Source organism: Misgurnus anguillicaudatus, chromosome 1, assembly GCF_027580225.2.
Source record: "Misgurnus anguillicaudatus chromosome 1, ASM2758022v2, whole genome shotgun sequence".
Lineage (NCBI taxonomy): Eukaryota > Metazoa > Chordata > Actinopteri > Cypriniformes > Cobitidae > Misgurnus > Misgurnus anguillicaudatus.
Window position 1 is genome coordinate 26,263,510 of NC_073337.2, and position 16,624 is coordinate 26,280,133.

At 37.5% G+C, this 16,624-nt stretch overlaps 1 protein-coding gene across 12 annotated transcripts in view; it reads left to right on the forward strand.

Annotated features, from left to right (window-relative positions):
- The window catches only part of grip1 (glutamate receptor interacting protein 1), a 375,594-nt gene that overhangs the window by 268,550 nt on the left and 90,420 nt on the right, over positions 1-16,624 (forward strand). For all 12 annotated transcript variants that reach the window (XM_055191373.2, XM_055191376.2, XM_055191372.2 and 9 more), the window contains 4 exons: positions 6,423-6,558; positions 13,065-13,210; positions 15,761-15,844; positions 16,367-16,442. In XM_055191373.2, coding sequence (XP_055047348.2) covers positions 6,423-6,558; positions 13,065-13,210; positions 15,761-15,844; positions 16,367-16,442 — 442 coding nt within the window. The remainder of the gene's footprint in view (positions 1-6,422; positions 6,559-13,064; positions 13,211-15,760; positions 15,845-16,366; positions 16,443-16,624) is intronic.

A 16,624-nucleotide genomic window follows, 5' to 3' on the forward strand; every position in this document is an offset into this window, starting at 1 on the left:
TTCACAAACATACAAAAAGTGCTAAACATGCTAAACATCTCAGTCTCATAGAAATTCCTCTTTTAGAAATGTCAGTCAGAAAACAGCCCAATCTGAAAAACTGATGCTTATGACATCATAGGCATCTAACTGCCCCTCCACTTTAAAATAATTGGCTACATTTTTTGAGTGGTAGCAAAGTCAGCCAATCAGTTATGAGATTGCAAGTTAAGCCAGTAGGGGGAGCCAAATAGGTGCAAAACCACTTGTTTAAAATCCCCCACCCTAATAGAGCTATCTGAGAGAGGATTTTAGGAAGCTTCTAAGGCATTACAGACCCAAACAAAAAAATGTTGTCTACATGTCACATCAAAGAACAAGGATAAATACTCCGTTTAATCATTCTATGTCACCTTTAAAGTTGCTAGTCAGCGCCAGCATTTTTCATGATTTTCACAAAAGTTTAATGCCTTCCAGAAAATGTTCTTCTTTAAATATACAAACATACAATATATCAAATGAAAGAACAGGCCCTCTGCTTTCAAACCAAAAAAGATTTTATCATACTTTCATTTTTTTCTTTTTATCACCTCTCAAATATGGGTAGATTTCTTCAAAAACACAAAATTTTGAGAGATAAAATTTTTGTGAAGGCCTTTGGAAGAGATCAGATTCAAAGCGATCCTCAAAACATACACAGACATACAGCTGTTTGCCCTAGGGCGATACTTCCGGGTTTTATAAGTTGTGGAAGAGTGCCACCTGGTGGATAATAGCGGTAATGTGGAAAGACGGAAATACTTGTCATTGGCAGGGAAGCGTTTTCTCTTAATTGACGAGTTAACTCGCCAAAGGCAGGGAAAGAGTTAATAAAGGTGATTGTGACATCTTACATGAGGCTTTCACTTGCATGTAAACGTTAGTAGAAAATACCAAAATATGTATCATATACCGCCATCCATCCCAAAATTACCAAGGTATGAATTTCGGCCAGTATGACTGCCACAGTACATACTCCATCACTTCTTTTATCCCTATTCTGTATCTTTTTCTGTATCTGTTTCAAACTCTCAATACCTGTCTGACAGCCCCAGCAGTCTCCGCTATCTCTGATCGCACTTCTGAAATCTGTCGGCTTCACGTAACCTGATTGCCGACCATCACCGTGGAAACCTGCTAGCTCGGTCTACCTCGGTCAGAGACAAAAGGCGAGAGAGGGGACGAGGAATTAAATGGGACCACAAGTAATGGGATCAACTTATCAACCTCCACACCTGTCTCAGTGTAGTCCCCAATGAACAGCTCATTCGATCCCCGGGGTCCTTTTCTTTGCCCGGGGCCGAGATATTACACCGAACCCTCTGTGAACCATGTTTTCCCCAGACAGCTTAAGACTGAGCTTGTAATATGACCATAGCACACTGTGCCACAAATTGTTTGGATATTGGATGACCCCCTAGTTCAGCTGTGTAACCGGGTCCACAATGTATACTGGAGATGTAACAGAGTTTGGCTTTGATTGTGTTTTAACAATAAAAGAAAAACTCGAAGCTGTGAAATGAAGGCTATTGACCTTGCAACATAATTCATGCATGTACTGTTGGTAAATGCAATGCATTTTGTACGAGTATGTTTCTGGCCCTAGAAATCATGTTGTGTCAACAATGTACATTTCTTATGTAAGCCAAAGAAGTTAATTTAATGCTGTCACGAACCTCCGAAAACCCTGCAATTTATTCCTCATCTAGAGGCGATAAATGACAGGCAGCATTTATAATTCATCCCGCTGTAATTTTTCGCCCGTCAGTCGAATCCCCACGAAAGCAAAGTTCTTTTAATCAAAATTTTCGATGAAAGCCGAAGGCAAATCGAGCAGTTTTACTACAATTAATTATCAAAACAACACAAGGCTTGTTATAGATTAAACTCCCGTTTGAATATCCGGGTGATTCTCACGAAACCATTGAAACACCACGGCACTAATGATTTTAGCTTTAAAATGTGTAATATAGTAACATTAAAAAGCATCTGAATTAACACAATACTGTGTTCTACCTTGCACAACGTGTGATTTCAACATAAGAATTTATAATTGGAAATTTTATCTCATTTTCTGCTGAAATTCTCTTTACCGCAATGTGTCCGGGTGTGTTTGAACATGCATTATGTAGTAATTTAATCAAATTAACACAAAAATATTAAGAAAAAAATAAATGGATGTTTTGCTAGACTACTTCAGATGACAGAAAAAATATTTACTGAATATTCATGTATAATAATAATGAAGAAAAATTTGAAAAATGATGTGTCCATGCCTGATGTTCTCATCCTCCGCAACACTTTTTGAGAACAGTTACAGAATTTTAATAAAGTTTGATTTTGAGTGACAAAGCATATGGACCAGTTACTTCAAGATGGCTACCAGGTAAGATCATTTTTTTACAGTTAATTTGAAATATTGTCAGAATGCTTACACGACATTTTGATTATCATTACCGCAACAGATGCTTATTAAATGTTAATTTAATTAATAGAAGCATAATACTTTGATTTAAATGCATGTGCAGAATCTCCAAATTATGTTCTTTCAGGTTTGTCATGTCATTTTGAAAATATGTCAGTGTTGATGTTTTCTGACTGTTGTGGTATTGAGATTTTTTAGGACTAATTTTTTAATTATGTTACAAAAAGTGTTAAATGATAAGTAAAAGTTTTTAAATTAATGTTCCCATTTACTCCAGACTTTGTATTTCAATGTCTGGTGGGAAAAAAAAGTAAATTTAAGCAATTTTTACATTTTCATGCTTGACATTTTTTAAACCAAGTTTTCGTGAGAATCACCCATCCATTCCCATTTTTTCTCGACAAAATGGTGAGCCACTCATACTCGCGCTAAATTATTTAGCACGTTATAGGTTTAATTTCTCAATGCTGTCTGTATATTCGGAGAGCTTCTCCACTGACTTGCCTGGAGGTTCAAGTGCAAGCTTGATATTGAATGCCAAGCTAACCTCTCACTGTCCCGGGTCACATTTCGACTTCCTGTGTCAATATGGGAGCGCTATTGATTGTAGCCGGAGTGCAATGTCAAATCTGTTTCTTCCTTTGGGGAGGTCACTAAACTTGTGATTTGAATACAAATGTTTCGGCAGTAAAACAACGTGGATGGGTTTGTATCAGATATAAAGATTTTTCTGCAAGTCTAATCGTTTAAAGGTTGATAACATTTACAGTAAGTGTTGTGTGCAGGACCTTGCCGTTTTGGTGCCGTTTTGGTAATTTACTTGAATAGATTGGGGCTAATGGAGCGAGTTCAGTTGCACCTGCATTAGATTAGCCACAATTTTTATTAGGATGTCCGTCGTCTTGTACAGTTCGTGTAAATCTTTATAGTTGGTAAACTATTGCAAAGTTCACCCAATCAGTTTGTTTCAGTGATCAATGATTTCTAGCGGTTCCTAGTACTCGGTTTCTTCCAATCCCTTGTGTTTACCCAGAAAGCAAGTGTGTCTCACTCTAGCCTTCAATACTGAATAAAAACCTCATCTTTCTCACCCCGTGTCACTTTATTGCCATCTTCCTGCCGAGAGGAGCTCAGCGTGTCTGTTCTGTCAGTAGCCTTAGGGGGGTTGGAGCTCAGATTCCCCCCATGCTTTTTCCTGCGGTACCCGCCTGGAAAAGATGGAGCGGGTAAAACTGTGAGAGGATGTAAACATCCATCTTCCCTTCCTTCAGTGGGGGATTACAGATCTCTTGTTTTTATTTCTACTCGGGCAGATGACGTAGTGATAGTAGCTTATGTATGTGTGTTAGAGAGAGAGAGAGAGATCAGGGTGTCCTGCTTGCGCAGATATGCGTCACACTTAATGTGAATTTGATGATCTCGCTGAGGGATTGAATGACAGCCAGTCGATCGAGGAGGGAGAAATAGAGAGACGCGTCTGCTTCTCCAGCGATTCTGGGTGAGAGAGCGAGAGGCAGAAAAGCAAAGAAAGACAGGTTAAGATGGCATTTAAAGGGACAGTTCACACAGAATGAAAGTGATGTCATCATTAACATGAGTTTTTTTTGTTGCGGGCAAACATTCTTGATCTTGCTGCAAAATTTGATGGAATATGCGGGTTATTTATGCAATGAAACTGCGTGAACTTGCAAAAACTGTTTGCAGCTTTTTGTTGATGTTCACATCGCATAATTACGTCACTTCCTAACATTCCCATGACAACAGGGGACATGGCTGCGCATGTGTGAAGTAAATGCAAATTTCTTCAACTTTCTACTTAGATATAGACCATTTCAACCGTAACAACATAAACAAGGGGCTGTCGCGGTCCGCACGTAAATTCCGCCAAACTCCGCTAATAATAAATAACAACAAAGTTCTTTAAACGTAGTTTATTTGGGTGATTCTCACGAAAACTTGGTTTTAAAAATGTCAAGCATGAAAATGTAAAAATTGCTTACATTTACTTTTTTTCCCACCAGACATTGAAAAACAAAGTCTGGAGTAAATGGGAACATTAATTTAAAAACTTTTACTTATCATTTAAGACTTTTTGTAACATAATTTAAAAAATTAGTCCTAAAAAATCTCATTACCGCAACAGTCAGAAAACATAAACACTGACATATTTTCAAAATGGCATTGCGGTAATGATAATCAAAATGTCGTGTAAGCATTCTGACAAGACAATACTTCAAATTAACTGTAAAAATTGATCTTATCTGGAAGCCATCTTGAAGTAACTGGTTCATGTGCTTGGTCACTCAAAATCAAACTTTATTAAAATTCTGTATGTGTGCTTAAACTGTTCTCAAAAAGTGTTGCGGAGGATGAGAACATCAGGCATGGACACATCATTTTCCTAATTTTTCTTCATTATTATTATACATGAATATTCAGTAAATATTTTTTTCTGTCATCTAAAGTAGTCTAGCAAAACATCCATTTATTTTTTTTCTTAATATTTTTGTGTTAATTTGATTAAATTACAACATAACGCATGTTCAAACAAAGCCGGACACATTGCGGTAATGAGAATTTCAGCAGAAAATGAGATAAAATTTACAATTATAAATTCTTATGTTGAAATCACACATTGTGCAAGCTAGAACACAGTATTGTGTTAATTCTAATACTTTTTAATGTTACTATATTACACATTTTAAAGCTAAAATCATTAGTGCCGTGGTGTTTCAATGGTTTCGTGAGAATCACCCATTTATACAACAAGCACAAAAACAACACATAGATTACCTAGGAAACCAAAACATTTGTTATTTTCGACGATGCATTTGTTCAAGAGATCAGTTTAGCAACTAATCAGACCATTAAAAAACGAAACCGGAAGTAAAGTTCAGATCCAGACGTGTATCACGTGCGTTCGATGAAACCGTCTATATATTACTTTTTATATGATTATGAAGTCATGCAAGCCCCACATTTTGCAATCTGCAATTTATGCGGCGTAAGTGCGGCGTACTTACAAAATGCGGCCCCACATAAATATGCGTACTTTGGCTGATTGTATTGAATCATGCGATCACATAATCACGTTTTCTGGAGGGACTGACTTTATCTGTATGACTGAGTGCTGTTTACTCTCTTGATTTATGCATTTGCTGTAAATGGATACTGCTGGACAACTGCTTACCTGGTAGCCATCTTGAGTGTCACAGTCAATTATGTCCCTTCCAACAATTTTTTTGGAAAATGTTAATTCATTGAGGGCTTAAACAATGATTGGAAATTGTTGCAGAGGATGAGAAAATTGGTCTTGGACACATTTATATTCCTTATTATTGTCTCTGCATTTACCAATGATCACCAAATACCACATGTTTCTTTACTGTAAATGTTTATAGTATAACATGCACTGAAGCTTTTTATTTTTTAGATTTTTTAATTATAAATATTTCCAAGTCAAAGAACCCAAATCCAGTCATGGAGATGTTGCGGTAATGAACATTTTCCCCTTAAATGTGGAAAAAACAACAAAATTGGTTTGTATGTCATTGTACATGAAGAGATGTCTAATTTCGCAAGAATCACCCGTATGTTTGTAACAACATTAAGGTGAGTCAGTGTTGACTGTATATTCATCTTTGGATGAGCTTTTCCAGTAGAGAGAGAAACTGAGTGGTTACAGTCACTTTCGGTCTACTGTAACACACACACACACACACAAACAGAGCATTCTGGAGTTTACTGTATAAGTAATTACCAACCAGGGCACAGAGAGATCGAGAAAGAGATAAAGTGAGAGAGAATGAGAGAGAGAGACAGGCAGGCCCGAGACTCCCAATCGCAGTCCTTTAAGTTGAGAGGAGAGGTATGGCATCTTCTGGCCTCCTCTGCTCCTTCAAACCTCTGATCTCCTGCCTCTGCTCTTCCTCGCCAACCTCACCTCACCCTCCTCTTCATCCTGTCTTCCTCTTTACAGATGAATTTAAAGGCACAAGCACTGTGGAGCTAATTAAGAAGGAAGGAACCACCCTGGGCCTGACCGTATCAGGAGGCATCGACAAAGACGGCAAACCACGCGTCTCCAACCTGCGTCAGGGCGGCATTGCTGCCAGGTGAGTGTGTGGGGTTAAAAAGTGTGTAATGTATGCATAAATCATGCACTGTAAAGGGAAAAAATTGGAGACTATATAAATAAGAGTTGCATACTTATATTGTCATGCATTTGGTGGATGCTTTTATCTAAAGTCAGTGTTTATGTTTCATCAAATGTGTATTTGTGTTGCCTGGGATTCAAACCCATGACCTTTGCATTGCTAACACAGTGCTCTACCAATTGAGCCACAGGAACACCGTATTTATGCAAAGTCTATGCAAAGTTGCATCCGGTACTCATGTCATGAATATGTAAACCAGTAACCATGGCAACTGTGCATGTTGTATATGATATCCAAGGACACCGAAAGTGATGTATGCTGATCATTTTTGCACAAAACTCCGCCCACAACAGAGATGTCAGTACTGCATAACCAAAAGTTTACAACATTGGCCATTAAAGGGTAATATTGCTTAACAGGTTGATAAGCATCCTCCTTTGTATTAAAAAAATTTGATGTGTATAAGTGCTTTAACATTTATGCTTTTAAGTCTTCTGGAATGTTTTGCCTGTAGACTTGCGTTTATTAATCCATTAATGTAAATGCCGTTTTTGTTTGTGTTTGCAGATGCAAAGATGAAATTAAATCTTGCTGTAATCAGCAGTATTCCACAGATGTTGATTAAACCGGGAACGTTACTTAAAAATAGCTTCGGTCCTAATGTAATGCTTGGAGATAAATATTAGCTATGTAGTTCCTGCCAACACTCTTGCTTAATATTCTCTGCTTGTTTAAGCAGTCTGACATTGAACTTCTTGCTCAAACAATAGTGTAAGATTGGGACGGGACTTTCTGTTGATTAAACAATAGAAGACAAAGGAAACGTTTTTGGTTTTGCACCTTAGTTTTTTGTAAAATCTCAGCATGATTTAAAAGAATACATTTTAAATGCACAGATATGCCGCACATATGGCCGTATATATGTGACATCACGCAGCAAGTCGCTGTCTTTACAATCTAATTTTCAGAATATTTGTTAAAATGTACAATCAATTCCAGTATGCAGCGTCATTGTTATTCAGGCAGCTTTTTTGTATTTTATAATATTTCAAAGCAGTGTTGAACAAGACGGGATTGTTTGACACCGCTACTATGAATAATTCCTGGTTTTGGCTAGATGGGATACAGCTATGGCCTAAATCCTGTGAAATGTTTGGTTTGGTGGTAGGATTAGGATGAAAACTGCGTTTTTGGCTAGATGGGATACAGCTATAGCTAAAATCCTGTGAAATGTTGGGTTTGGAGTGGGATTAGGATGCAAACTGTGGTTTTGGCTAGATGGGATACAGCTATGGCCTAAATCCTGTGAAATGTTTGGTTTGGTGGTAGGATTAGGATGAAAACTGCGTTTTTGGCTAGATGGGACACATCTATAGCTAAAATCCTGTGAAATGTAAGGTTTGGAGTGGGATTAGGATGCAAACTGTGGTTTTGGCTAGATGGGATACAGCTATGGCCTAAATCCTGTGAAATGTTTGGTTTTGGGGGTAGGATTAGGATGAAAGATGTGGTTTTGACTAGATGGGATACAACTATGTCTTAAAACCTATAAAAAGTTTGGGTTTGGAGTGGGATTAGGATGAAAACTGTGGGTTTGGCTAGATGGGATACAGCTATGGCCTCATGTGAAATGTTTGGCTTGGGGGGTAGGATTAGGATGAAAACTGCGGTTTTGGCTAGATGGGATGCAGCTATGGCCTAAATCATGTGAAATGTTGGGTTTGGGGCTAGGTTTGGGGGTAAGATTAGGATGAAAACTGCAGTTTTGGCTAGATGGGATACAGCTATGGCCTTAATCCTGTGAAATGTTTGGTTTGGGGTGGGATTAGGATGAAAACTGCGGTTTTGCCTAGATCGGATACAGCTATGGCCTTGGGGCGGCAGTGGTTGATGTAGGTTGTCTACAAATTGGAAGGTTGGTTGTTCAATCCCCGGCTCCACCTGACCCAGTGTCGATGTGTCCTTGGGCAAGACATCTAACCCCAGCTGCTCCCTATGAGCTTGCATGGCTGACACTGCCGTTGGTGTATGAATGTTTGAGTGAATGTGAGGCAATATGTAAAGCGCTTTGAATGGCCATTGGTCTATAAAAGTGCTATATAAATGCAATCCATTTACTATTTACCAATCTTGTGAAATGTTGAGTTTGGGGTGTGATTAGGATGAAAACTGCAGTTTTGGCTAGATGGGATACAGGTATGGCTTAAATCCTGTGAAATGTTGGGTTTAGGGTGGGATTGGGATGAAAACTGTGGTTTTGGCTAGATGGGATACAGCTATGGCCTCATGTGAAATGTTTGGTTTGGGGGTAGGGTTAGGATGAAAACTGCGTTTTTGGCTAGATGGGATACAGCTATGGCCTAAATCCTGTGAAATGTTGGGTTTGGGGTTAGGTTTGGGGGTAAGATTAGGATGAAAACTGCAGTTTTGACTAGATGGGATACAGCTATGGCCTTGGGGCAGCAGTTGTTGAGTGGTTGGTGTAGGTTGTCTACAAATTGGAAGGTTGGTGGTTCAATCCCCGGCTCCACCTGACCCAGTGTCGAGGTGTCCTTGGGCAAGACACCTAACCCCAGCTGCTCCCGATGAGCTTGCATGGCTGACACTGCCGTCGGTGTATGAATTTGTGAGTGAATGTGAGGCAATATGTAAAGCGCTTTGAATGGCCATTGGTCTATAAAAGCGCTATATAAATGCAGTCCATTTACCATTTACCAATCTTGTGAAATGTTGGGTTTGGGGTAGAATTAGGATAAAAACTGTGGTTTTGGCTAGATGGGATACAGCTATGGTTTAAATCCTGTAAAATATTGGATTTGGGGTAGAATTAGGATAAAAACTGCGGTTTTGGCTAAATGGGATACAGCTATGGTTTAAATCCTGTGAAATGTTGGGTTTGGGGTGGGATTAGTATGAAAACTGTGGTTTTGGCTAGATGGGATACAGCTATGGCCTAAATCCTGTGAAATGTTAGGTTTAGGGTTAGGTTTGGGGGTAGGATTAGGGTAAAACCAGTTGTTCTGGCTAAATGGGATACAGCTATGGCCTTAATCCTGTGAAATGTTGGGTTTGGGGCGGGATTAGGATGAAAACTGCGGTTTTGGCTAGATGGGATACAGCTATGGCTTAAATTCGGTGAAATGTTGGGTATAGGGTTAGGTTTGTGTGTAGAATTGAAACAAAAACAGTGCTCATCCGGCAAGATTTCACAGGATTTTGGCAGTTTCTGTATCCCTTCTAGCCACAACCATAATTCCTCCATCTTGGATGTCATGAAAATGTCGATCTCATACTGGTTACGTGTCTTCGCGTGACGCAAATTCGCAGGTCGGAGTTTACTTTAACTTTGGTTTCTGGACTGCCTCATTCGCATAAGTATGAAACGAAGTCCAAACGAAAAGTCTAGTGTGACCCCAGCATTGGGGCTTGGTTATGTATGTTGTGAATGCAATTAAATTGTATTAAAGCAGTAGAAGGTTATTGTATGTATTGTATGTGTAGACACACAGTGCCTCTGCATATCATATGTGCATTAAAAAACATTTATTCAATACTGCATACAGCCAGAACCTTTCTTTTGTTTCCTCATTTTAAACCCATGTCACCCCCGAAAACATGCATACTCACAATCCTCAGAGTACACATCCTGATCCATTTCACAGAACAAAGGCAGCATATGCCTGTCATTCATATTTATATAGTAAAACACACACATGCACCTGCACACGTTCACACCCTTCACATTTTGATTCTTTGGTAAATCAATTTTTTAAATTGAATTTTTTCACTCTGTATGAAGTACTTTATTGACACAGAGACACTTAATCATTTTTCACAAGCTGAAATGAATGCCTGACATCACAGTCGTTCCTCTAGAAACTGTTGACAATCACTCCGCCTTGTAAAGCGTAAGAGCTTTCAGCTGCGAGTTTGTGCGTGTCAAAGCGAGAGACAGAGACCGGAGCCGCCTGTCGTCTTCTCTGAAGATGTTTCCTAAGAACAAAGTCTTTTCTTTATCTGCTCAGATCAGCTATCAAAGCACACAACCTACCACCACCTCTGGCTTATTTTTTACCTTTCTTTCTCTTATTTTGCTATTTTCCCTCCTTTCCTTGCCCATTCTTTCTTTTCCATTTCTTTTTCTTTTCATTTTTCTTCATTCTTTCTTTTCCCGTTTTTCATTTTCATTCTTTAGTTTCCATTCACTAACCTCATTTTTAGATACAGATATTCATATTTCCTTTTTTCAATTTCTTTGCTTTTTCTTCTTTTCCTTTCCTATCCTGACGTTTTTTTCTAAGCTTTAAAGTACCCAAAACTGACAATTCTTATTTTTAATGAAACATTGCAGTGTATATTATAAACAATTTATCCGTGTGGGTCATTTTTCTTTTAAATTCATGTGCCCTCATAAACTTTAGTCAAAATCTGAAAACTGTATTTCCGCCCTCTTGTGGAGATCCTTCTCTGATGACATCAGCTGGCTTATGACCTTATCTGATGACATCATCCCTTAACCCCGCCCCAACTGTCGATCTAAATTTAATTTCTGAATGACATGCACAAGCCATGCCCACTATTTTGTCAATGTGTTTGTATTTTCATTGTTTGTTATTTTGTTTCACTCGTAAATACGTCACAATACAGAAGTAAAGTCAATCGCAAGTTGTGATTACCTGTTCCTGATACCTCATATAATTGCTTTGAATGTGCAGATGTTTTTTGCTTTTCATGTCTTTGATTAGTCTGATGTTTTTACTTTGTAGACAATGCACTGTAAAAAAAATCATTTTTTTAAATTTAATCAACTTGGATTTATAAGTCATTTCAATTAAATTATTTTTTTATCTTGAATAGTGATGCAACACTGCAAAAATTATTTTCAAGAAAAAAATCTTTGTATTTCGTATTTCTATTTACTTGTTTTCAGTAAAAATATCTAAAAATTCAGTAAAAATTCTTACAAAACAACCCAAGAAAATAAGTCTAGATTTTAGCCCAAAAATATCAAATTTAAGTTATTTTGTGCATAAAACAAGCAAAAAAATCTGCCAATGGGGTAACATTTTTCTTAAACACTAAATTCAAGAAAAATTGGCAGATTTTTTTTGCTTGTTTTATGCACAAAATCACTTTAATTTGATATTTTTGGGCTAAAATCTAGACTTATTTTCTTGGGTCATTTTGCTCATCAAGAAAAATCATCTTAATTTAAGAATTTTTAGATATTTTTACTGAAAACTAATATAAAATACTATTTTTTTTTCTTGAAAATCTAATTTTTTTTGCAGTGTAACTTATAAAAATAAAGTAGAATTAGCTTAAAGGGGACATTTCACAAGACTTTTTAAAGATGTCAAATAAATCATTGGTTTCCCAGAGTACGTACTTGATTTTTTTAGCTTAAAATACCATATAGATCATTTATTATAACATGTTAAAATGTGCCATTTTTGGGTGTGTCCTTTTAAATGCAAATGAGTTTATCTCTGCACTAAATGGCAGTGCCATGGTTGGATAGTTTAGATTAAAGGGCAGTATTATTATAAAAAGATCCCCTTCTGACATCACAAGGGGAGCCGAATTTCAATGACCTACACGGCAAAAAATGACTTTCTTACTTAGTATTTTTGTCTTGTTTTCAGTAGAAATATCTAAAAATTCTTAAATTAAGATGCTTTTTCTTGATGAGCAAAATGACCTAACTAAATAAGTCTAGTTTTAAGACGAATAATATACAATTTAAGTGAAATTGTCCTTAAAATAAGCCAAATTAACTGCCAATGGGGTGAGAAAAAAATTGTGAAATAAGATTTCTATTTTCTTAAACACTTAATTCAAGTAAAATTTTCTCACCCCATTGGCAGATAATTTTGCTTGTTTTGGGCACGAATTCACTTGAATTGTATATTTGTCGTCTAAAAACTGGTATTGTTTACTAGGGTCATTTTGCTCGTCAAGAAAATACTTCTTGATTTAAGAATTTTTAGATATTTCTACTGAAAACAAGACAAAAATACTAAGTAAGAAAGTCATTTTTGTTTCCAGAGAATGGTTTACCAAAACTAAGTTACTGGCTTTTTTCACATTTTCTAGGTTGATAGAAACACTGGGGACCCAAATAATACTTAAACATGGACAAACCTTATTTAAGTTACAGCAACTACTACAGCAATACTAGTCAATATAAAAAATAAAAGTTGAATTGACTTGTTAGTCTAAATTGATTTATACTTAAAAATGTAAAAAATTACAATGTTGAAAACCCCATAGACTTGCACTGACGGTAATCACCTTCATTTCATATATCAATATCCAAGGACTATAATATGGTGGTGCCGTCCGAGAGGTCGTGGTATAATGCTATCAACAACTCTAAATGCAATAAACTCTAAGCAACAAACCAGCGACAACCCTTCTACAGTACATCTATTGCAGTAACTGATTTCATTGTTTCTGTACAGGAGCGACCAGCTGAACGTGGGTGACTACATAAAATCTGTAAACGGGATCAACCTGACAAAATTTCGTCATGATGAGATCATAAGTCTATTGAAGAATGTCGGGGAGAGGGTCGTGCTGGAGGTGGAGTACGAGCTACCGCCTGTCTGTAAGTGAAATTCGATCTACGATGTTACCAAATATCACGTGGCCATCTGAGATACTTATACTACAGTCAAAGATTTTTGTAAAACTGTAATTATATAGTTTAGTAGTTTCCAAACTGGGCTCAAGGGGGATCGAGATGATACCAGGGGGGCCCCAGTTTTATATTTTAGGAAATAGATTACTTTATCATAAATTCTGAATCTGTACCAACCAACAGCACTACATTGTATAATTTAAAATTCAAAATGTAAGTTTGAGATTGTTTAATGTCATGAATGGTCTTTGGTGGGGTGCATCTTACACAAAGAAGGTTGCTCACGAAAAGTTGGAGAACCACTGATTGACAGTTGATCATTGTCTTAGGCCAGGTTTCCACATGTCCCACATCTTGTAATAATCATCTTCTCAACTTAAATTAATATTTCAAGTCAATTTATATACCGGTATGTTGCAAAATAAAGCTGTGTTATTGTATTTATAAAACTTAAAAGATGAATGACTTTAATGACTCATGAATGTGATCACTTACTTGAGTCTGTGTTTTGATCATTGATATTATTATGATGGATGTTGATAAGGAAGAAGGTGGCTGATAAATATTTCTTACAGTACGTCACTTTGAATGTAAGTTACTTCGGATGAAAACATTTCCTCGAGCCCTAGATGTAAATGTGTAAATGTTAACTCTGCATAATTCGAACTGCAAATAAGGCTTGTGCATAAAAATATATTTAGAAACAGAAAATATAATAAGCAGGTATGTATACAGTTGAAAGAAAAAGTATGTGAACCATTTGGGCTTACTTGGATTTCTTCATAAATTGGTCATAAAATGTGTTCTGATCTTTATCTAAGTCACAACAATAGAGAAACACAGTCTGCTTAAACTAATACCGCACAAACATTATACGTTTTCAGGTTTTTATTGAACACAACATGTAAACATTCATAGTGCAGGGTGGATAAAGTATGTGAAACCCTAGTCTAATGACTTCTCCAAGAGCTATTTGGAGCCAGGAGTCAGCCAACCTGGGGTCCAATCAATGTGATGAGATTGGATGTGTTGATTAAAGCTGCCCTGTCCAATAAAAAACACAGTTGAGTTTGCTGTTCTGAAGAAGCATTGTCTGATGTCAACCATGCCTCTCACAAAAGAGCTCTCAGAAGACCTACGATCAAGAATTGTTGACTTACATAAAGCTGGAAAGGGCTACAAAAGTATATCTAAAAGCCTTGATGTCCATGTGTCCACGGTAAGACAGATTGTCTACAAATGGAGAAAGTTCAGCACTGTTGTTACACTCCCTAGGCGTGGGCGTCCTGTAAAGATGACTGCAAGAGCACAGCGCAGAATGCTCAATGAGGTGAAGAAGAATCCTAGAGTGCCAGCTAAAGACTTACAGAAATCTCTGGCACATGCTAACATTTATGTTGACAAATCTACAATAAGGAAAACATTAAACAAGAATGGACTTCATGGGAGGACACCACAGAGGACACCACAGCTGTCCAAAAAAACCATTGCAGCACGTTTGAAGTTTGCAAAAGAGCACCTGGATATTCCACAGCACTACTGGCAAAACATTCTGTCGACAGATGAAACCAAAATTGAGTTGTTTGGAAAGAACCCACAACGCTATGTGTGGAGAACAAAAGGCACAGCACACCAACATCAAAACCTCATCCCAACTGTGAAATATGGTGGAGAGGGCATCATGGTTTGGGGCTGCTTTGCTGCCTCAGGCCCTGGACGGAATACTGTCATCGATGGAAAAATGAATTCCAAAGTTTATCAAGACATTTTGCAGGAAAACTTAAGACCATCTGTCCGCCAACTGAAGCTTTACAGAGGATTGACGATGCAACAGGACAACGACCCAAAGCATAGAAGTAAATCAACAACAGAATGGCTTCAACAGAAGAAAATATGCCTTCTGGAGTGGCCCAGTCAGAGTCCTGACCTCAACCCGATTGAGATGCTGTGGCATGACCTCAAGAGAGCGATTCACACCAGACAACCCAAGAATATTGCTGAACTGAAACACTTTTGTAAAGAGGAATGGTCCAAATTTTCTCCTGACCGTTGTGCAGGTCTGATCTGCAACTATCGGTTGAGGTTATTGCTGCCAAAGGAGGGTCAACCAGTTATTAAACCCAAAGGTTCACATACTTTTTCCACCCTGCACCATGGATGCCCACATGCTGTGCTCAATAAAAACACGAAAACATATAATGTTTGTGCGGTAGTAGTTTAAGCAGACTGTGTTTCTCTATTGTTGTGACTAAGATGAAGATCAGAACACATTTTATGACCAATTTATGAAGAAATCCAAGTAAGCCCAAAGGGTTCACATACTTTTTCTTTCAACTGTATATAATATATATTTCCAAGCTGATGTGTTTTAGCTATAAAATAAAGGGAGTTTACACCGACTTTCCTCATGCTCGATGTAAGATCTGAACATGTATTTCAGTTGACGTTTGGTTAGATGTTCTGGTTGTCTATTGAAATCTTGGCAAAACTTTGATCTTTATTTCCTTCCTCCTTTAGCTGTTCAGGGCTCAGGGGTCATGTTCAAAAACGTGGAGGTGACGCTACATAAAGAAGGCAATACATTCGGTTTCGTCATCAGAGGTAGGTGTCTCTCTGAATTTCCGATGTCTCAAAGTCCACAGTGAAAGCAGACAGGAACCCACTGAGCTCTCATTCACGTTACTAACGCTCAATTTCCAGATATTTACCAAACTGCATTTTTAGACTTCATTAAAAAGAAAGAGGCCATTTTCCAGATCCATCGAGGTAGGAAGTCTTTTGAAGAGAGAAAAAGGTTTCCTGTCAAGGTCTTTTTTAGCGTAGCCATTTTTCTCATATTTTCTCGAAATGAATCAAAGAGACGTTTTGAGGACTTTCTTTTCATCTTTGAGATGAAACATTCTACCGTTTGTGAATGTGACTATAAGCAATTTTACAGCAAAGCGTGGCTTTAAAAATGCATGATCTTGCATTCGTGTATGGAAATACATCTGTGAGCAAATAGCCACAGTAAGTATTTGGAGCTACAGTATGTGATTTACTTGGTACACTAAACGTATGTTTGAATAAAAATTTATATATAAATGTGCAAATGTATCAAAATGATTGTTTTTTATGTAATAGGAGGTGCCCATGAAGACAGGAACAAATCTCGGCCAGTTACCATAACAACCATCAGGCCCGGCGGTCCGGCTGACAGGTGAGATTGTCCTGAAGTAAACAAAATTCAATAACACTGACATTACGCCTCTTTTCCAAAACCTTATGAGCTGCCTTGTTGTGATAAAATAATCCAATTCTTTTTCTCTCAATATTTTTCAGTCCTGAATATAATGTAATTACAATTTCCCTCTACGCATCCACCATCTTGGATTTATTTAT